The sequence below is a fragment of the Meriones unguiculatus genome, chromosome 6 (genome assembly GCF_030254825.1).
Source record: "Meriones unguiculatus strain TT.TT164.6M chromosome 6, Bangor_MerUng_6.1, whole genome shotgun sequence".
Taxonomy (NCBI): domain Eukaryota; kingdom Metazoa; phylum Chordata; class Mammalia; order Rodentia; family Muridae; genus Meriones; species Meriones unguiculatus.
This window is the reverse complement of record NC_083354.1, coordinates 120,910,381-120,931,830: the sequence shown is the minus strand read 5'-3', so window position 1 is coordinate 120,931,830 and position 21,450 is coordinate 120,910,381. Positions and strand designations below refer to the sequence as shown.

Genomic DNA, 21,450 nt, shown 5'->3' with positions numbered 1-21,450 from the left:
TAAAGGTCCAAAAAGAACCAGAGGTTGACCTATGGGTTAAAACAATACATTGCTAAGAGCTCCATATGTACTTGGCAACTGTAATACTCACCAGAACGAACATGAACACAGCCTCTATGACTTATGAGGATAAGGAATGAGGTCTCTCCAGAGCTCACCACGTTTCCGGAGGTGGGGGTGTGCAAAAAGCGACATCTGTGGTAATAGTAGCTCAAACTGTAGTTGTCTATCATTAAAGAGAAGACTGAGTTAAACCTTTGCTTAGCTGTTGTTCTTTGTTGGCAGGAGCCTGGATTTCCATCAAAACCCCACCCTTAGCCTTACTGAAAGTCCAACAGTGGTGCGATATTCATGTTCCCCAGAAGGACAGACATGTCAAAGGTACCTCTCAGTCAGATCTACTCAATGCTCATACTTGGCTGTTAGCACTGACGTTTCCCTGTCTGAACTGATAGGTAGGTACATGACAAAACTGTGGCTACTCAGTTAATTGAGTTAACCAGCTTTCTACTGTAGGAATGAAATACCAGAGGGAAGATCAACCTAAAGGGAGGGCTCCTTTGTCTTAGGGTTTCAGTTCTGTTGCTTTTCTGTATCCCTTCAAAGCTATCTCACCATCTAGGCACCATCTTCTACAGGTTCTTCTACCACTTAGTAGTGCCATCAGCTGGGGATCAAAGCTTTGGAGATGTTTAATTTCTTAACCAGCACACACCCTTACTGTTAAATAGAGTTACTCAGATCTTCCGAGATGTTTATCCTGAGTCTTAACAAACAGCTTAAGACTAGCAGAAACGTCTGTCTTCAACAGCCCTTCAGTTCCTCTGTTACAGAACTGGTTAAATTACCTGGCCAGTGAGCACAGAGACTCAACACTACAAAATCCAGTGTGGGAGTTAGGTAGGCAAAGAGACCAAGGAATAGGGAGTAAAGTAGCAGAAAAGCAAGGAAACCATGAGAATTGGAGGTAATGGGGCAAGGCTGAATGCTGTTTCAGCTACGCTGAGTTTGCTGAGGGTTCAGAAAAGATGAAGCTGAAAGCAGCCAGTGAATGTGGAGATTTGACAAGGAAGCATCGCAGAAGAGAGGTGGTAATGGAAGTTCAATCAAAATGGACTGAACAGATTGCAAAGAAAAAAATGGAGACAGCATGTGCAGGTAGATATGTCAAGGAGTTCTGTCAGGAATGGGATGCTGGAAGGAAATTCAAGATAAGAGATAGCTTATCTTCATTTTAAAAATACATTACCTTTCCCACAGAACTCAGGGAATCCTGCTGAAGAGGGACAGAAGAGTGAAAGAGCCAGAGGGAGTGAAGGACATGAGGAGAACAAGGCCCTCTAAATCAACTAAGGCTCATTTGAGCTCACAGATCCTGAAGCACCAAGCAAAGGGCCTGCATGGGTCTGACCAGGTCCTCTGTGTATATATTATAGCTATTAGCTTGATATTTTTATCGGACTCTCGTGAGAGCAAGCGGGTCTCTGACTCATGTGCCTGCACTTGGGACTCTTTTCTGTATGTTGGGTTGTCATGTCCAACTTCAACATGATAGTTTTTGCTTCATCTTACTATATTTTGTTATGTTTGGTTGTTATTTCTTAGGTGCCTGTTCTTTTCTAATGAGAGACAGAAAGGGGGTGGGTCAGGAGGGGCAGGTAGATGAAGAGGATCTTGGATGAATAGATGGAGGGGAAACTATAATCAGGATGTATTGTATGAAAAAATAATCTGTTTTCAATAAAATGAAAAATACATTACTATTCAGATGGGAATAATCTAAAGAAAGGGGAGATAGACCAGCTAAGAGAATGACAGAAGAAAGCAAAATTCCAGCTTCTCACTTACTGGAAAGAAAGAAGTCAGCCATTGATAGAAACAATTATACCTGTAAAATTATAAACAAACAAACAAACAAACAAAAAACACATGAGAGAAGCCGGTGGAATAGAGATTAAGTGGTGGAAAGATGAGAGTGCCAGTCCTCAGTTCCCTTAAATTCTTGTCCCTAACAAACTACTATAGCAGAAACATCTCCCTTCTGGGCTAACATCAAAGAAAACCCTTCGAAATATTTCTCCCTTCATCACGTCCAAGAAAACCTTAAAATAGGAAGGAGAACTTTTAATCAAAAATGGCTGTTGCAATGGGCGCAGGCGCTAAACTGAGCTTTGATTTGTGGGAAAGTGGACTGAACACTCTGAAAGGATAATGAAGGACTCAGAAAGGGAGCACTCGGAGGCTCAGGAAAGCTGGGGAGGAGGAAAAACTACAAAGAGCCAGTCAATACAGACATGGTTAGCAGCTACGTCTGTTAGCTAGCAATGGTGGAAGATAGAATTCTGTCCTCCCACATAGGAGGAGCACATTTCAGAAGAATGGCTCTCAGGCCCTGAGAAGATACTTCTGAGTTGCAGGAGATACACAGGCAACCCAAAGGGACAAACGAGTGATTCACAAATTAAGTCCTTGGGAAGTTATATGTTGGTTTGTGTGTGTATAGGTGTGGGTGTGTGCCCATGTTTGAGTGGTCCTGGGCAGTGTGCCTTGGGAGGTCAGAGGTCAATGTCAGGGGCCTCCTCTATTGTTTGTTTTTGGAGACAGGGTCTCTTACTAAACCCAGCACCTGCTGACCGCATGCAGTGCCTAGCCACTTAGTGCTAAGGGTTCATTGTCTCAGATTCCCCAGTTACAGACCAGATCTCCCATACTTCCCCCTCTCCCCCAAGGATGCTGGGATGCTTTCTCAGATCTCCATGCTTACGTGGCACACTTTGCTCACAGCTACTTCCCCAGGCCCATAATCCATCTCCAGCAAGTGTTCCAACCTATGTAAATAGTGGACCAAAACAAACAGGTTTAAACAGCCACTAAAAGGAGCTTAGGGCCATGGGAGAGAACCTTTAGAAATGATGCCAGGGTTTAAGTCTTTCAATGTGGAAAGGCTACATGCTAGAAGTCCACACTTTTTGTAAGCCACAGTCAAAGCCTACTTAAGAGGACTTGAGCAACCTGGATAGAATTTGGTCAAGGAGAGGCTCTGTCACATTCAAGCTGCCAGAACCACATATTTCTTCAATGCTTAATTGAAAGAAAGCTTATAGTCTGCTCTATTTTTTCCCTTACCTTATTCTAGCCAAATTAATTCCTCTCCTCTAACTTCATAGCATCTACTGTACTATTTCTCAAACAGAAGTTTTCAGATAGTACCTCAGCCAGTCTCATAATCTTATTTCATTGTGCACATACACACATAATTACACTTTCCCAAGGGACCATTAAGCCAGTGTCTCCCAGTTACAGATCTGTGCAGAGCAGTGGGATACAAGGAGATTTTCACTGACACGGGGTACTCTCTTCATTTATTCCCCCCCACACACAAACATTCTGGCATTGACTAAAGACAGCTAAAAAGCTTGCTACGACTGTTTTGTTTTTTAACCCTGTAGAACCCGGTTCTTAAGTCAAAGGAGTGTTTCAACATACACTCAATTTAGAGGCTTGTATCTGAGAGCCCTCAAAGGTAAGCAATATCCAGCTTATTCTCGGGGTATTGAGAAATCATAACCCCTATGAAATATGAGTCATAGTTGGTAGGTAACATGTATTGTTGAAGGTCAGAACCTTTCTTCATTGCTACTGGGATTTAAATGGTGCAGCCACTTTGAAAGCACTGTGGCAGTTTTTTCAGAGTTCAGAGATGGAGTCATCAGAACATCTCCACTCCTTGATTTCAACTTCACTCAACAGAAACGAAAGCATGCACACACAAAAAAAACAGATACATGAATGCTTACAGCTGCATTATTCTTAATAGCCAAGAAGTGGAAACACTGACATGGCTAGCCACTGCTGACTGTATTAACAGAAATGTAGAATGAAATACAATGGAATACACTTCAGGGATAAAAAGGGGCCGGAATATTGACTTATGCTACAGCTCAGATGAACCTTGAAAGCATTATACAAAATGAAAGGACTCAGACACAAAGACCATATTTTGTATGACTGTTTTTATTCGAAATGCCCAGGCTAGGTAAATTCAGAGAGACCGAAAGCTAAAAAGTGTTTCGTTAGGGCAAAGGTTTGTGGGGAGGAAGCTAGAAGGAGGGTGATTGTCAAAACGTAAAGTTACCTTTTTAGGATGATAAAAATATCCTAACACACTAAGAACCATTGGCTGCTACCCTAGACATGGCCGAATTGTTTGGTGTTTGGGTTACACCTCACCAAGGCTGTTATTTAGGTAGAAAATAATGCCATCAATCATTTCAACGACTGAAATCTGGGACTGGAAATCCAAAACGTCGTTATTTCAAAACCGGGGGGCTCCTCCCGGGCGGGCGGGCGGGCGAGCCGCGGCTTCGGCGTCGTCAGGTGTCCTCGCCGCAGCGGCGCCGCAGAGGTTGGCCGGGACGGTGGCAGGACGCGGCTCCGCGGGCCCCGGGTCACCGCGCGCCCCTCCTCCGGGCCTGAGTCACGGCGTCGGCCGAGTCCCCCGGGCGAGGATGCCGCGGTGAGCGCGCTCCGGACGGCGCGGGCCCTCGGGGCGCAGCGTGGGGCTCTCGGCCGCCCGGCGGCGCCGCTCGGGACTGCTCGGGACGCTCGGCGGGCCTGCGCGCCCCGGGCCTCCATGGCGTTCACCCGGAAGAGGCAGCGCGAGCAGCAGCTGCAGCTCTACTCCAAGGAGAGGTGCGCGGGCCGGGAGGCCGGGCCGGGCGGGACCGGGGCGCCCTCCCGCAGGCCGCCGCGGTCCCCGGGGTGCCCAGAGCCGCGGGGGGGACCGGCTGGAGGGGGGGAGGACCCCGGGACCGGGCGAGCATCCCGCGCCGCCCCGCAGCCGCCCGCCCGCGTGGGAGGCTGTTGGAGGAGCGCGTGCCGCGGTGCGGTCGCGGTCACCCGCGGCCCGGGAGGGACGTGGGGAGAGCGACGGCCTCGCTCAGATCCCTTCCCCTTACGGGAGAGCGCACTTCCGCCCCGCGTGTCCCTCCCAGTGCGGTTGGTTTGCTTGTTTGTTTGTTTTTTCCTTTTCTTTTCGGTGACCCACACGCCTGCGGGTAGCTCGGCTGTAGGCTGCCGCAGGAATGCCGGCTAAAATCGCGCTTTTTTGCACATTTGGGGTTTAGCCGCCGGTCGCGTGGCCGTTCGGTGGATCCGGCCAAAGCGGGGCCGTACCCGGACACGCAAGTGCAGCTCTTTAATTCTGGGTGGGTTTGCGGGGTGTTCACCTGTAGCTGTGACTCACCCCGCACGTGCCCTTCATCCCTCGCTCTTTAAGCTGCAGTGGGCTGGCCAGGTGGTCCGTTCTGAAATTGAGTTTAAATGGGATTTCTTTGTCTGGCAGCAGCGACTTGTTACGGCTTGGTGCTCTGAGGTACCTTGACTAGCGTCCACAAGAATGTTTTAGACGCTTTGAATGCTTGGATCGTCATGTTCTAGGACTTCTTAGTCCTCTGTAACAATCCGGTGGCTTCAGGGATGAACGGGAAAATCGGGGGAGGGGGTGCCTTGTGTTTTAGGTGCTGACTTATTTTAATCGCCCTGCATTGCTCTGTAATGTTAGGGGGACCCCCTGCCCTCTCGGTACTGTTTTGTTTACCTATTACTTTACAGCACTCCAAGGTAAGAGTTCTCCCAGCCCAAGCATGTATCAGCGCTCAGCATCAGCTGCTCCCCACAGTCAGCACCAGATGAATTCTACTTCCTGGTCGCCCCAATTTTCATTTCTCTTCCTAATGGCTTTGCAGTCCTGGGGTGCAGGTCACAGATGTCTCTTTGAATTAGAGGGACATTTCTGAGGAGTGTGAAATTTGAACTCAAACCAAACAGTTCTTTTTAAATCACAGAATTTATTGGAAAAAAAAAAAAGACCAACTTTTGAAAGTTAACTTTTGAAGAACCAGGCTTATTGAGGCTCAAGTTTAACCACTTCTGCACACGTGTTTTCTTGGCTTATCTGTCATTTGGCAACATTGAGGATACATGGGTGGGATGATCAAGGCCCCTGGCTCCGGCTATCTCAGTGAACTGTTTTCAACCCTGGGGAGTTTGAGGCTAGCTTCAGAGTCCCCTCTGTGCTGTGTACTACTCACTGGCTCCTCTCATTCAGGGTTAGGGATTTTTAGATCTCTACAGCCACCGAACAACGACCCCAGAGAAGGAGAGACTAGAGTTAGTGTGTATTTCTCAGATTGCTGATTCAGCTGCAGTCAGAATAAGTTGTGTTTTCTACAGAAGTAGAAGCAGCCCCTGAGTGGGAGATTCTGCACCGGTGGTCTCTATCGCACTGATGGCAGAAGAAAGAACGGGGAGAAGGAGATATATTCTAGACGTTTAATGAGATGGAGGTGACCAGTGGTGGTACTGTCTATGGCATTTAAGAGGACCAGAGAATGAAGGCCGGCTGTGATTTTTAGGTACAATATGAGACACTCAGTTAAATATTAATTGCAGATCACTTTTTAGCATATGTCCTGTGTAGATTTGGGAACATATTTATGCCAAAAACCTACTACAAACTATACTGTCTATCTAAAATTCAGCTTTATCTGGACATCCTATACTGTTATTTGCCAAAACACACAGTGCTGCACTTGGACTTCTGATTTGAATAAGCATGCACCAGCACTGTTTGCTGAAGTATATGAAAAAAATGCTTCAGTAATTTTCTGGGCTAGAAAGCAAATAGATGGTTACTTCAAATTAAATGCCCATGGATCCCTGCAATTATGTCAGGAGCCACTTTTATTTTACTGGTTATTTTTAAATGCTATGATTAAGATCTTGATGAAGGCAAATGAAAAAAGTAAAGAGACAGTTCACATATATTCTTTGAAATCGTTGGGCATGGAGGAAATGGTCAGTGGGTAGGAAAATGAGGATATTCTACAAACTGCACTTATTTCTATTCATGCATATTTCTATTTAAATTTTGTCTTTGAAACTCTTTTCATCTTGGGTTATGTAGAAGTTTAGATAGCTGAGATACCGCATGCCCCCAAAAGGAGAGCTGAAGTATGTATGGAATGAACAAGTTTGTGGTTTGTAAGCTGTCTTTTCAGGCTAAAACATTAGGTCCTTAATTTTCTGCTGTATGCCTATATGTTGTTACATTAGTGGTTTATAGGAAATCCAGAGACTTCCGCTTTGCTCTAGATAGTCCACAGATACATAGTTCTTCAGTTATGCTGATATTAAATGCACTTTACTCAGCGCGTTTGCTTATCAGTTGAGTTTGCATTTATTAAAAATACTTTCTCAGAGTACTGCAAGATTTGTTATTCTTCTATGTAATCTTCCATTTCTAATGTGGAGCATTCCAGCCTTTTAGTTGCCTTTTATAGGTTATGCCAGGTATCGGGAAAGGAGAGAAATTGCAGAAGCAGCGCTCAGTCTTCAGGAGTGCTAATGGGTCACAAAAAGCTGGGCGTGTAAAGGAATTGGCTCACCTTTTTCACATATAACTCAGTGGGAGAGAAAATAAATGTTGCAAATATTTTGGCTAAGGATTTACATTGGCTTCGTCAAAAATGCTTAGTACCTTATCTCCTTTTCTCGTTATGATGCCCAAAGAATCTGCCCAGAAATAGAATTTGAGGATTTTTGCTCTATGTGTTTCATCAACTCTATCTTTTAAGTGTGATATAAGTAGGGGTGAGCATGCAAGGACTCAGAACTTCATTGTGGCTTTTTTCCCTCCATGCCTTCCTCCCCTACCTCCAGCCCCATTCTTCCCTTCTTTCTTTTTTGCGGTAGGGTCACGTGTAGTCCAGGCTAGACTTGCACTGTTGACGTCCTTGCCCACACTTCCCAAGTGCTGTATTACAAGCGTGCATCCTACCCAATATTGTATTAACCACGGTACGATTGCATTTATCTTCTTTGTTATTGTTGATGCACTGAGGATGGAACTCAGGACTCATGCATGGTACAGAAACACTTTCCCTCTGTGTTATGTCTTTGGCCTGGTTTCTTTTAAATACCACTGTGGTCTCAATTTTTATCACCAGATATTCAGAAACTGGCCAAACACTTAACTCAAAAGATTGTTATTTGATCTTTTTTTTTTTTTTTTTACTTTTTTTTTTTCTTAATTTTGGGGATTGAACACAGTGACGTGCAGATGGTAGGCAAACAGTCTATCCAGTCCTGCTACTTATCATTAATTTGTATTTTATGAGAGAAACTTTGAATTGTTATCTTTTTCCTGAGTGAATCTTTTAGGAACATATAATAACCTCACTATTCTAGTAATTTTTGTCTGATATTAATATAGTTATATCAGTGGTTTTCAGGTGATTTTCATTATATAAAATTTTCTATAACCTTGTTTTGAATATGTTTCTTGTGAAGTGTATTATCTAACTTTTAAACATAAAAGATTACATTTTGTTCATTTATTTTGTGTGTGTGCACGTGTTTGTGCATGTGTGCATGTGTGAATGGAGGTCAGCTGTAGGAGTCTTCTCTTTTTCTACTGTGTGGATCCAAGGGATCAAACTTGGGCTGTCAGGCTTGGCAGCAAGCACTGAGCCATTTGCAGGCCCCTTGTTGATTTTTCAGTAGTTCATCCTGAGTCTTTGTCTTAAGAAAAGCTCATTTATTATTAGTACAGAGTCATTTCTACTGTCTTCTCTGACTTCATCCCCTCTCTCAGGCTTCTTTCCTCTGTATGAAGTGATGTCCCTGTGTGCTCTTAATTTTCCTGCAGGGTATAGGGCTCTATATTCTAATTTTATCTTTGTGTTGGTGCTTATGCTTGGAGTTTTAACATTTAATTAATGAAGCTAATCATTCTCCGTACCTCCCTGTCAATCAACGAGCAGGCCCTGGAATAATGACTCCCGTCATTCCCTACTAATTACAGTCCACTGTTGTTCAGTCAAGTCTACCCATTAGGCATTATGATGTCTGATTAATAATGGTGTAGTTTCATGTGCGTACTTGCTACAGTCTTTGGTGGACTTCCTTCTTGAATGTCATGTCTTCATTATGGACATTTTCTCAATCATATCCTGGAATAGTTCCTCTGTTCAGATTCTGATGACAGTGAGCTGCCTTTGTTTTTTGCATGTCTAAACACATCACCCTCCCCCCCCTTTTTTCCCCCTATCTTTAAGAACAGCCTTGCTGGATGTATCATTCACTTAGCATAGTGAGGATTCTAAGCAAAGGCAGATGGCCAGGGGATGGCCCAGGAATTGCTGGGGTAGCAATAGGTCATGATACTACTAGGATAGAAATGGTGGTCTGCAGGTGTGCCCTGTACTCTGTGACAACACCGAGCTACCCAACATTGCCGCTTGAGACAGGGAGAAACTTGAGCCCTGCAGAATGACCAGGGGACAAGATACAATAGGTCATGCTTGGTCCCCGCAGCATTTATGGCTTTGGGTTATCCTTACCCTTCCTGGCTTGACTGGAAACTGCTTAAATCTGTAAGATCTGGCAGGATTTGCAGTATCCTTGTCTACAGTCGGGGAAACATGGGCACATTCCCTGGCATCATTTGGAGGCTAGGGTCCAAGCCTGTGGACAGCCAGAATTGATGGCCTTAAGTACAAAGCCATAGCTGGATTCTGGGCGGCTTCGAAGGATACCACCTTTTCATCAGCAGCAGACCAGTAGTGCTGTTATTGAACTGTTGAGAAGTACAATGTCTTTTCTGGAAGCTGTGGAGGCCACCTCTCTGTGGTGTTTGCTGCATATATCCAGGCCTACTGATTTCTTTAAACTCAGATTTATTTGGTCTATTTTCTAAATAAACTCAGTATCTTCACTGCATACTGTAGTTGAACTTAAGTAACTAAGTAAATGATTTGACAAGGTCATAATAGCTTAGTCGTGTGTGATGATTAATTTTGTCACCTTGACTACATTGGGAAACTCTTGTGGACACACCTCTAAGTGTGTCTGAGGACATTTCCAGAGAAGATCAACAGAGAGCAAGACACGTCCAGAATGTGAATGGCCATTATGGGATGAAAGAGGAAAAGGAAGGGGCCTGTTAGCATAGGCAGTTCTCTCTCAGTGTGCTGGGACATTGATGTTAACTGCTGCTGACACCTTCCTGCCAGGATAGACTAAAACCTGTGAAACTATGAGTCATAAAGACAAAACTAACACACCACGACTGAGTGCAAACTAGCATTAGCACCAAGGTCTTGGGTCCAGGTTCATCCCTTGTCCACTGTGACTTCCTGATTCTGTCTCAAGTACAAGGCATGTGAACTGCTGGACAACACTTACTGGTATGGTCTGTGAAGTTTCAGATGAGTTTGGAGTGATGGAAGCCTAGTTTATATGATATTGGAATCTTAGTCTCACTGAGTCCCACAAGCCAGCAGCATGAGCATGCCTCAAGCTCACTAGCCAGGAAAGAGGGCTCCATCCCTGGACCATATCAGAATCTCACCTTAACGCAATTCCTAGATGATTGTGTGCTCATGAAAGTGGAAGATGCTCAAGATAATGTCAGTTTGACATCCAAGCTTTCTGTCTGTTTGCTTGTTCTTTCCAACTACTTCTTTACCTTGATGACATCCCCAGAGCCCCCTAGGCTATGGCTCTGTGTTTGTGCATGTGTGCAGGTGCTGCAGATTGCATGCAGCGTCCTGAATATGCTGGGTAAGCACTCCACCACCGAGCTCTAGTACCCAGCCCACACAGCTATGAGTCTTGATGAGTGAGAAAGCTGAAAGACTTGTAAGAGCATCGGTAGTATGTCTACCTTTTGTTAGGATTTTGGAACCAAGCCTGCTTCTGGGTTGCCTAGTAACTTATGATGTCCCTGGCCAGGTGGCCACACCTGGAAGGTGTGGTTACCTTCCCCCTTAAAGGGACCAGCCAGCCATGTGGTCCCTCTCTTGGTCCCCACTCTCTTGCTCCCCTTCTCTTGACCTCTCTTGGCCCTCTCCCCTTTCCCTGTCAGGGCGCCCTCCTCTCTCTTTCCCCCATCATATCCTGTTCGCTTCCTTCTCTCCCTCTCTTCATATCCATCTAATAAACCTCTTTCATATAAGATCTGTTGTATACCTAATCGTTATTATTTAATTTGTCCCATAACCTCATGCTTTTATCCTCATAGGCTGTGGAAACTTGAAATTAGAAGCACCGGGCTTTATCGGTAGGGTCAACAGAAGGCGTTTTGTTAGCTGAAGTGGGTCAGAAGTAATTATCTCACCAGTTGAGAAGAGAGTATAATTTCTTAGAGTCGAGCTAAGTCATGGTGCATTAGACTTGCTGTGGAGGGGAAGGACTACAAAAGTCAGCTGAAATAGTGAACTTGGTTCTGCAGAGGAAGAGGAACCAGTAATTTACATGGGCCAACGGATACAGGAACTAGAAATACTCTTTAACCACTCAGATATTTCTATGCAAATTTGTAGACTATGGATAACTTGACATTAATTAGAGACACCTGGATGGAGCTGCTGCCTCCAGATTGGCCTGTGAGCATTTCCTTGATGGTTAACTGATGGCGGAGGTCCTAGCCCACTGTGGGCAATGGTATGATGAACAGTTATTCTGGGTTGTACAAGAAAGGTGGTTTTTCATGACCCTGGAAGTAAGCTAGTAAGCAGCATTTTTCTGATAGGTTCTTGAGTTCCTGCCTTAAGGTTTCTGCCTTGAGTTTGTACCCTAGTTTCTCTAGACCAGTGTTTCTCAGCCTTCCTAGTGCTGCAACCCTTTAATATAGTTCCTCATGCTGTGGTGACCCACCCCCACCATAAGATTATTTTCATTGCTACCTCATAACTGTGATTTCTCAAGTTATGAATTGTGATGTAAGTCTGTTTTCTGATGTTCTTGGGCAACCTCTGTGAAAAGGTCATTTGAGCCCCTGAGGGGGTGGCGACCCACAGGTTGGGAGCCACTGCTCCAGATGAACGCTGTAGCCTGTAGGCAGAAATAAGACTTTCTTCCCTAAGTAGGTTTTGGTAATGGTATTTATCAAAGCAACAGAAAGCAAACTAGGACAAGGGGAAGTGTGTGTTTTAGTGTCACTGAAGTTTTGGGGGATGGGAGTTGAGATTAGAATCCAGGGCTGAAAAGCTGAAGATTTATGCAAAAGTATCAACCCATTAGGAGAGGTGGTGAGTTCTGGATACCATGAAGCAAAATTCCTGTCATTCAGGACCAGAGTGAGTGGGGTCCACACAGTGAGGGCCTCTTTGGAAGGAAGAACATAGATAACATACTTGTATTCATTCATTGCAAGCCAAGTCAGTGGATGGAAAAATGACAGCTGTGTACCTGGGGCAGACCAGAAAACAGGAAGTGGCAACAGTGACAAATGCTGAGAGGCTTCGTTGAGCTAATTACAGTTCTTCACTTCCCTTCTTACAATTTTTCATTTATCCTAATGCACGGGGCTTGGGAATTTAGTTTACTTAATTCTGAACATTAAGAGGAAATTAATGAACCAAGTAGCAGTGAAGAAAAAAACCTTCAGAAAAATCAGTATTGCAAAGTTACCCATTTGAATAAAAAACCTAAAACGTAGATTTTTGAGAAAGTAGTATTGAAAGCTTCAAGTGGAAAAAATATATCCATTATTACTGGGCAGTTCTGGAAAACATTTTCACTCAAGAAGTATGCATATCATCAAAAATATAATTCAGACCCTGTAGTCCAGATTACCTTTCCTGAGGAGTTGTAGGAAGCAAAGCAAGCAAACACAAAATGGCTATGTAACATTGTCCCTCCAAGCTGAGTTCAGAAGTTACAACTGGCTTCCAGAAGATTAGAGCCTCCCCTGAATGGAGGCATTAATAATTTCTATAGGTTAAATACAACAACAACAAAACAAACAAACAAATAACCACATTTTTGAAGCTGTGTTTGAAATGAGAATGTATTTAGCTATTGGGCAGGACCCCATGGGCTTAGGACTAAGAAAGTAGCTCTTCTTTCATACTTTTCGAGTTGCAATGATCTTTGTCTAAAAGAGAATTTCATGAGGTGTGAAAAGGTGCAGAGGACACAGGGGTCTGCTGACAGAAAAAGGCAGAGAGCTTGAGATTTGGAACTTAGTTGTCTAGTCATTTGGGAACTCTGAGAGCATGTATGCACTAGCTGGCCATAGTTCTAGATGGACAGATTGTTCACACATCATGGAAAGAGGAAGTTGTTGCCAGTCTCCGGTTACCACTGGAGTGCAGCCCTGGTGCTCTAGTCTCTGTTGGCAGACTGCTCATTGTTAGCTTAAAAAAAAAAAATCTTCACTTGGGCAGAAGATAAAGTGTTTGTTTTGTTGTTCTTTGGTTTTCATGTGTGTGTGTGTGTGTGTGCGTGTGTGTGCACAAAATTAAGACTGATGTTCGTATAGTTAGATGAAATCTAATTTAAGTAACTATTGAGAGTCTGAAAAGAATACTGCAGAATATGGTCTTAGCATGGTAAGCACTTTGAACTAAAGAGCTGAAAAGGCTTCAGAAGTGAGGTCTCTGACCTCCTGCCTCCATGCCCTTCTCCTCTGAAGTGAGTCATATGTCCCAAACTCGCCTTCCCCACGCTGTCTCATAGAACCTGAGAGCCCTTCTCCCTTACCCAAGCACAGAAACTAGAAAGGGCAGTTTCTGTTTTCTCTGAAGACCTTCATTGTGAAGGTCCCGACCACACTCTGGAGGTGGAGAGGACCCTGAGCAGAGCTGTTGTTGGTTCCACCTAGCACCCTTCTGTCCTTCACTAGACAGCTGTCTTCCTTGTCGTGTCTCATGGGCTTAAGCCTAAGAGGGAGGCACTTGCCCCAGATTTTTGCAAAGGCTCTCCTGTCATGCAAAACTTTTGATTAAATAAAAATTTTAAGCTCTTCTTTTCCGTGCCTGCCTTTGTTATGCGAGTGTTGAGTGTGACCATTAGGATGGACAAGGACAAGTTTTGCTGTTTCTGCCCCTACAACTCTCTTCAGACTTTGCTAATGTTTGAGGGTGTGATGGTGTTTCCAGTGTGGTTTCACCAACTGTAATCTTGCTTTGTATGTCTACCTGTTTCCTTTCTTTTTTTAAAAAAATTTTTTTTTCTTCTTCACAATTTATTCATTATATATCCCGATTGAAACCCCCTCCCTCAACTCTCTCCCTTCTTCCCTCTTTGTCACATCCCCTTCGCCAAGTCCACTGAGAGAGGGAGTTCTCCACTATTGCCATCTGCCTATAGCTTGTTAAGTCTCATCAGGACTGCCTGGATCCTCGTCCTTAGTGGCCTGACAAGGCTGCATCATCAGGGCTGAGTGATCAAAGAGCAGTCAGCTGAGTTCATGATAGAGGCAGCCCCTGCTTCCCTCACTCAGAGATCCACATGGAGACTGAGCTGCAAAGCAGTTACATCTGAGCGGGGGATCTAGGTCCTTTCCATGTGTGGTCCTCTGTTCTACCTGTTTTCTTAATCTCTTCCTTATTTCAGAATCCAAGAAAGGTTTTTCCTGTTTGTTTTGATTGTTGAATTTTTACACAGACAGTTTGTTCAACCACCTCTCTTGTAGGAGCACGGCAGCCTGGCTTAATCTGAGGGTTAGTTTGGGTTTTCAGGGTGTGGTTGACAAATCCTGGACACTGCGGCTTTCCTATGTCCTGCGCAGTGCCAGCTAGGTGTCAGAGCACTTTTTCCACTGAGCTTGTGCTAGATTTACGTGTGTAAGCTGGCACAGGCCTGACTGTAAACTCTGCGGGCCTGCTGTCGAGGGGTTGGGAAGAACTGTGGAGTCAGTGTGCATGCACGCTCTCCGTCAGGCTGACTGGAGTGAAACAACTGCTCAAGTGTCAAGCATATGACTATGCTTTAAATTTCAGGTGGAGTGAGGATAGAGCGACATGTGTTTAAATAATGACCTGCTGAACGAGGAAATGTGCCTAGAAAATGACCCACACTATAAAGATGGGCTACCCTAAGACTACTCAGGACCATGGGCACAAGTCTTTTAGAGAAGTAATTCGTGGTTTTATGTAACACTTACACGTGAAAGCTCAAAATCATGAAACTGCAGAAGAGTTGACTTTGAAGTTTTTTAAGTATTGGGTTTTTTTTACTCCATAGAATATTGTTGAAAGTTAATTGAAACAATTTTTACATGGAAAGTATTTAAAGCAGATACCAGTATGGGCTTCAGAGAAAACAGTCCCTTAAACAGCTAATGTTAAGCAGGAGGCTTTGGTTACACTCCTTCTCTGTAGGTTTGCATTTCTTGTAAAATAGAAGTACTGATAAATGAAGGAAACCATTAATTTATGATAGATTTACTGCTAAAAAGTGGGCATGCATATATCTTAATTATTGCGTGGGAAAACAGCTGTTTTGGAAGTGCTGTGCCAGAAAATCTTGCACGTGTCTTGTTGAAGAACACTTCCTCTGCTTTCCACTTTCTGTGGGAGGAATGGGGACAGCAAGGAACAGGAGGACGTGCACACCAGCCCATTGAGGACAACCTGAATTAGGGGGTATAAGTAGTGAGTTCCCGACTAGCACCTTCTAGGACATCACCTGATACATCAAAGGAACGCCCCCACACTCCTGACTGTACTGGATTCAGATGGACCCAGCAGCGGTTTAGGCTATGCCCTGGCAAGCTTAGCTTATGACTAATTTTTTTTTAATATGCTGGAGAATTTTTTAATATGCTAAACCGAATTCATGACTAATTCTTGTTCAGAGAACAAGAATTTAAAATGGAGGTCAGATCAATAAAGCTTAGCCCGCAAAACTGGTTTCCGTACTCATTCATTTTAATTTCATGAGTCAGGTTTTTGGGTTTTGGTTGTTTTTTGAATGAAGAGACGCTCATTACTCAAGGATGTTAATTAGAGCGTTTCAACCTTTTCTTCTGTTCCTTGTGCTGTCTCCAGTCCTTAGCCCGTATTCTTCCTGCTTGTCGGTTGTCACTGTCATGTTTTGTTTTTATAACAGTATCCATTAGTCTTTGACCTTTTCTTCTGACCCTGTGTTGTCTCTCGTCCTTCAGTTTGTGTTATTCTGCTCGTTTGGGTCTTGTTCGTTCACATTAGAAGCTCCTATCTAGGAGTGGCTTGTTGATAGCTGACACCCGCAGGTACTGTGCTTGGGGGAGTGAGTGCTTGCATTGGTTTTCTTGCGTGGAACTGTCTTGGGAAGCATCTGTACTGATTTCCGAGTGCGGCTAAGTCTCCCATCTGTTCTCTGCCTCTCACAGCTTGACTCCCATCTCGTCCTCGCTATGATAGCTCTCTAGTCTGCCGTCCTCTTTGGGGCTTGTCATTTAAAAATATTTTATTCACATCTTAGTTTTGATCCAGAAAGACACAAAATAAACAATATCCTGCGTACTCCACCTTTAATCTAGATCTCTTCCTTCAGGGCGGCAGAACAACTGTATTGGTCTGAAGTCTGACACTGTCTGAACGCTTTCTCTGTGACTCCAGATGCTGTCCGTAGTCCCTTCTCATGGGGCATGCGTCTTGTACTTGGTGGCCTTATACTTCTTTCTGTGGCCGTTCAACTAAATTATTACTTTCCTTTTTTACTGCTGTGCATGTGCACACACTGCGGTCCTAGTGTGGAGCTCAGTGGACAGCTCTCAGGAGTAAGTCATCTCCTTCCCTGAGCACCTGAAGTCACTCAGGTCACCGGGCTTGAGCATCAGTCGCTTTTTCCTAAACCACCTCACCTCTTTACATTTCTGCCGTGTCTTCCTGTTAAACTTCAGAGCGCTTACACTCAAGGAATTATACAACTCAGTTGACTTGTTTTACTTATTAAGCACGTGTGGTATCTAAAACATCAGGGTGGTTATAGCCATCTTCACACCTACCTCCTAGAGTGCACTGCCTCACCAGAGTCATGAGAACTGAACTCAGTGTGGGACATGGTTTCCTGTGTGGCAGGGGAGGGACAGGGAAGCCTGGATTGTGCCATCAGGGGACAGTGACATGAAAATCCCATGGGGTGGAAAGCAAGGTCTTCAAAAGCAGTTTCACTCAGTTAGGGATTTGTGTGAGGAGAGTGCATCTTCCTTATGAAGGGCTCCTTTGGGGGCAGGGGAGAGGGGAGTGCGGGCTGGGGATGTGGGTGCAGGCATTTTGTGTGCACAGTCTTCTCCATTCCTATAAACCAGATGCAACACGAAGCTGTCTTTCTCTTCCTTGTCTAGGTTTTCCTTACTGCTGCTCAACTTGGAGGAATACTACTTTGAACAGCACACAGCCTTCCATGTTCAGCACCAGGGCAGCCCCAAGGAAAGGTGAGCAACCTCACACAGCTCTGGCCGCTAACAGACTGTAAGGCCTGCCATCTTTAAAATGGGGTTCCCCCTTCTCTCTCCGTAGGTAGGTGATGAGACTGTGGCATAACTTACAGCGGCTCCTGTGGGGCTGCCGATCAGGGCTCTGGTCTGTCTGGTTACGTTGCTCCTGTATTCCTCTGGTCACACAGAGCGCCTTGCTCTCTGATACGGGTTGTAGTGGATTGTAGTAAAGCAATGATCATAAAACCATGGAGCAGGTCATGCCCCTTCAAAATGAAGTAATAACTACTACAGTGTGAACCAGAGCCAGATCTGCTTTCTGCATAACTATTAATTCCTCCTTTAAAAACAGACAAGTTGCTTTGCATCAATATTCTGAAAGCTATGAGTAAAAGCATGTTTATTTGTCTTTGAATTTTTTTCTTATACAAATTATACTTAGTGTCGCTAAATTGCTGATTAATATGAAGTTATTCTTAATTGAAAAATTCTAGCTAGTAAATACAATGGAGTGAGAGAGTTTAACCCCCTGCTGAAGCGATGGATTTATATGAGGGCATCAGCAAAGTCCATGCAGTCTTTGGGCCCAGTGAATGGCCACTGGCTCTTACTGGCATATGACCAGTTGTTTTGGAGCAGCCACTGCCATTGTTTCCATGAAGCCCATGCTCGATTGCTCTGTGACTGTGTGATCTATACAGATACATCCATCTGGCTCTCTGTAGAGACTATACCATAATTACATGGTATATCGTAATCTTCAAGGGCTGCCAAAACCATTAGGTGGGAATTTACTGAGAAGCTTTGCCAGGGGCATGTCAAGATTAACCTCACCTCAAGTCTCTCGTATCTGCTGATGTGAAGGCACTATGTGTCCCTCCCGTGAGGCACTGTCAGATGAAACAACAGAATCTGTTCTAATCTGGTGGATAATGTAAAGGAAGAACATGGTAAAGGAATATCACAGATGCAGGAAGCCACATTATGGAGCTGGCACGTGAGGTCACTGTTGCAGCGGGAGGGCTCTCATCTGGAATCCTCGAGAAAATGTGGTTTCTGTGCTAGTATTGCACAAGCACAACAGAAATCATTTTATATTAACAAATGGGAAGGGTAAGCCAGGAGTGGTGGTGCACTCTTTAATCCCAACAGTTGGGAGGCAGAAGCAGGCGGATCTTTGTGAGTTTGAGGCCAGCCTGGTCCACAGAGCTAGTTCCAGGGCAGCCAGAGCTACACAGAAAACCCTGTCTTGAAAAAAAAAAAAAGGAAAGAGTATAATATCATCAATCAAATGTAATGTGGACTCTGGATTTTGAATTGAGTAAACAGGCTATGAAAATACATTTATGAAATGAAAACATTTTAGGGATAGACCTATTATTAAGAGTGCTGCTTGCTTCTGTGACAACCCCTACTCCCCACCTTCAAAAGTAACAGCCTAGACAGAACACCATCGAAGAGAACTCTTGAAAATTGTGATAAGGATACTGAAGTGTAGCTCTGCCCAGTTGGTGGTTTCTGGCTGGGGTGCATGTGCGGAAGACACAGTTTTCTTTAAGGGGCTGGACACCGGGAGTTTGACCATGCTCCAGTGGGCACATGGGCAACACAAATTGGACTTTTTTTTTTTCTTCTTTTCTTGGAGGGGAGAGGAGGTCATGGATGGGTGCAGAACCTGGAGGACGGAAAGTGAGTGTGCGTGGGATTCATGATGTGAAATTCCCAAATAATCAATAAAAATTTAGAAAGATAAAAGAGAGTGCTGTGTCTCTGGTAAGAGTTCTGTATGGAGCCCAGCAGGGTTTAAGGAGGGGCTCAGATAAGAAGCAAAATGACCACCTACTGGCAAATGCTAAAGGAAGGTGATTGGTATGTGGGCATTTTCTGTTCTGTTTGCTTAGACTTAGAAATGTCTTACTACTAAAAAAAAAATCTTACTATTTGTTAAGTTTGGATAGTAAAAGTTCGTGTACTTAACATGAAACATGTAAATTTTCAAAACCCTATGAGAAAGCAGAGTTGTAAACTGAATTATAGCCTTCTGTATGATGGGCCTGATCACCCATTCAGTGCATGTATTGAGTAGTGAAGATTACCTGCTCCGGTAAACTTCCTTCCATAAAGAGGACAGAGTGCTGCTCTGGGAGTTGGAGGGCTTCTCAGATTAGCGCTTGCATTTCTCAGTGGTTTGTGTCTGTCTGTTGACACTTCAGATTTCTAAGTTATGTACAGATGTAGAGTCACAGGTTTCCTCCTTAGATTCTCACAGATACCCAAGTCCTTGAATGCTCAGGTCCCTTGCAGAACGTGGTATAGTGTTTGCGTGCAAACCTTCGAGCATCTTCCTGTTTACCTAACACATCTGTGCTTCTGTGCGGCACCCAGCAGCCTACATGGCGCTTCATCCCCATCTGTTTAGCACAGTGTTTGACACACAGAACATCCTAGTTTTGGTTTTGGAACTTTCTAAAATTAAAACAAAAAAAAAATCTGATTTGGTTGAGTTTATGGAGATAGAACCTTGGAAATACAGGGCCAACTGCGGTTGCTTCAGCTAAAATAGTGTGACGTGTGACTCCAGAGCACTGGAGTGAGAGCATTCATCCAGATACCAACCAAGGACTGGAAACATAGCCACATGCCACTGAAATGGTTTTAAAGGAGGCAAGGGCTGGGCACATGGCTCAGTGGTCAGAGAGTTTATCATGCACTCTTGAGGACTAGAATTCAGACCCTCAGAACCATGTCAATTACTGGCCCATTGTAGCAGTGTGCCTGCAATTCCAGTCCTAGAAGACAGGAGAGCCTGTTTCCCTAGAGCAAGCTGGCTAGTGAAACTAACCATATCCATGACCTCTGGGTGCTGTGGGGAGACCGTACCTCAAAGAGCAAGGTGTAACATTACCCACAGCCCTCCACATGCATGTACACACATATGGACATGGATGTTCCCCACACACATGCATGGACATGATAATGGGAGAAAAAGTGTGAGATCATAAAAATTGTACTTGTATATAAATGCCTGACTTCATAGTAAGTTGTTATCTTGGTTTCATTACTAATAAAAGAAAGTAAAGGTGATGTATATTGGCCCAACTTAACAGCCTTAAAGTCACTTGAATATAATTTTCAAAACTTAGTAAAGACATAAATGTCCTAAGAAACTAAGGAAGTGGTCAGCCCCACAGCTGCTTATGTGATATCACATTCACACAGGCTTTAAAATCGCTTACTGCCATGCTCACTTTGGCAGCACACGTACTAAAATGAGAACGATACAGAAAAGGTTAGCATGGCCCCTGCGCAAGGATAGCATGCAAATTTGTGAAGCGTTCCATATTTTTGAATAAAGCAGCATGTTTGGATCAGAACTTGAAAAAAATTGCTTACTGCCATGAAATAGATTTTTTTCTCTGAATACCTCAAAATCATTGTTTATGGTATTTTGTATGTAAAATTCAAACTTAGTTTTTCTGTGCTTTTAAAAAGAAAAACAAAACCAACCCAAACAAACAAAAACAAAAACAATGGATTTAGTTAATTAATTGTACCCATTTAATATTGTCTTCTGAGTAGTTCTTCCAGATTGAGAGAGTGAAAAGCCAATGAATATGCTGAAAACATCACAGATTTAGCATGTGTCAGTGCTTTTGAGCCTTAGTTTCTTTGGAGAGCAGTTGTAAAGACTTGGAATAATAATAACAGTAGTGATAGTAATGAATAATAATTAATGGGGTTATGGAGCTGCACTCGACAAGCAAAGCCATACTTCAGCATGTGACGTTTCAGTGTGGAGATATGGGGACGTGGTGGCTTTTCATTTCTGCTGTGCCCTTTCTCCAACTGTCAAGCTTCTATTAGCTGACACCTTAGCAATCCACATTCTAGTTAAAATAAATAACTTTTGTGATTGTCCTGGTGTTCTTCAAATAATCTCTTCTCCTCTGGCTCCTAGGAAAATCAGAGGCTCCTTAAAAATATGTTCAAAATCAGTGATTTTTGAACCAGATGCTATATCCCAGCCCATTCTTAAGGTAAAGGCATTTTAAATGTGAGCAGAAACATTCCTAATTGTGTGTATATTTTTATCTTTGCTTGTTTTTCTAACCTTCCTTTCAATTTTATCCAGATTCCTTTGAGAGACTGTTTAAAAATAGGAAAACATGGAGAAAATGGAGCCAATAGACACTTTGGAAAGTATGTAATTTTTTACTTTTAATTTTACTTCAACA

The 21,450-nt window shown here is 43.8% G+C and overlaps 1 protein-coding gene and 1 non-coding gene across 4 annotated transcripts in view; both read left to right on the top strand.

Moving 5' to 3' along the window:
- Positions 1–4,403: 4,403 nt before the first annotated feature.
- The window catches only part of Nsmaf (neutral sphingomyelinase activation associated factor), a 62,319-nt gene continuing 45,272 nt past the window's right edge, over positions 4,404–21,450 (top strand). For 2 of the 3 annotated variants that reach the window (XM_021663933.2, XM_060385951.1), the window contains exons 1-4: positions 4,404–4,692; positions 17,123–17,212; positions 21,174–21,252; positions 21,348–21,415. In XM_021663933.2, the coding sequence (XP_021519608.1) occupies positions 4,634–4,692; positions 17,123–17,212; positions 21,174–21,252; positions 21,348–21,415 (296 nt within the window). In that variant the 5' untranslated portion in view covers positions 4,404–4,633. Of the gene's footprint in view, positions 4,693–4,886; positions 4,999–17,122; positions 17,213–21,173; positions 21,253–21,347; positions 21,416–21,450 lie in introns of those variants that run through there. The other variant, XM_060385952.1, reaches the window with a different exon arrangement.
- LOC132655038 (U6 spliceosomal RNA) lies at positions 20,456–20,562 on the top strand. The gene has a single exon (XR_009592620.1). It is a non-coding gene; the product is annotated as a U6 spliceosomal RNA (small nuclear RNA).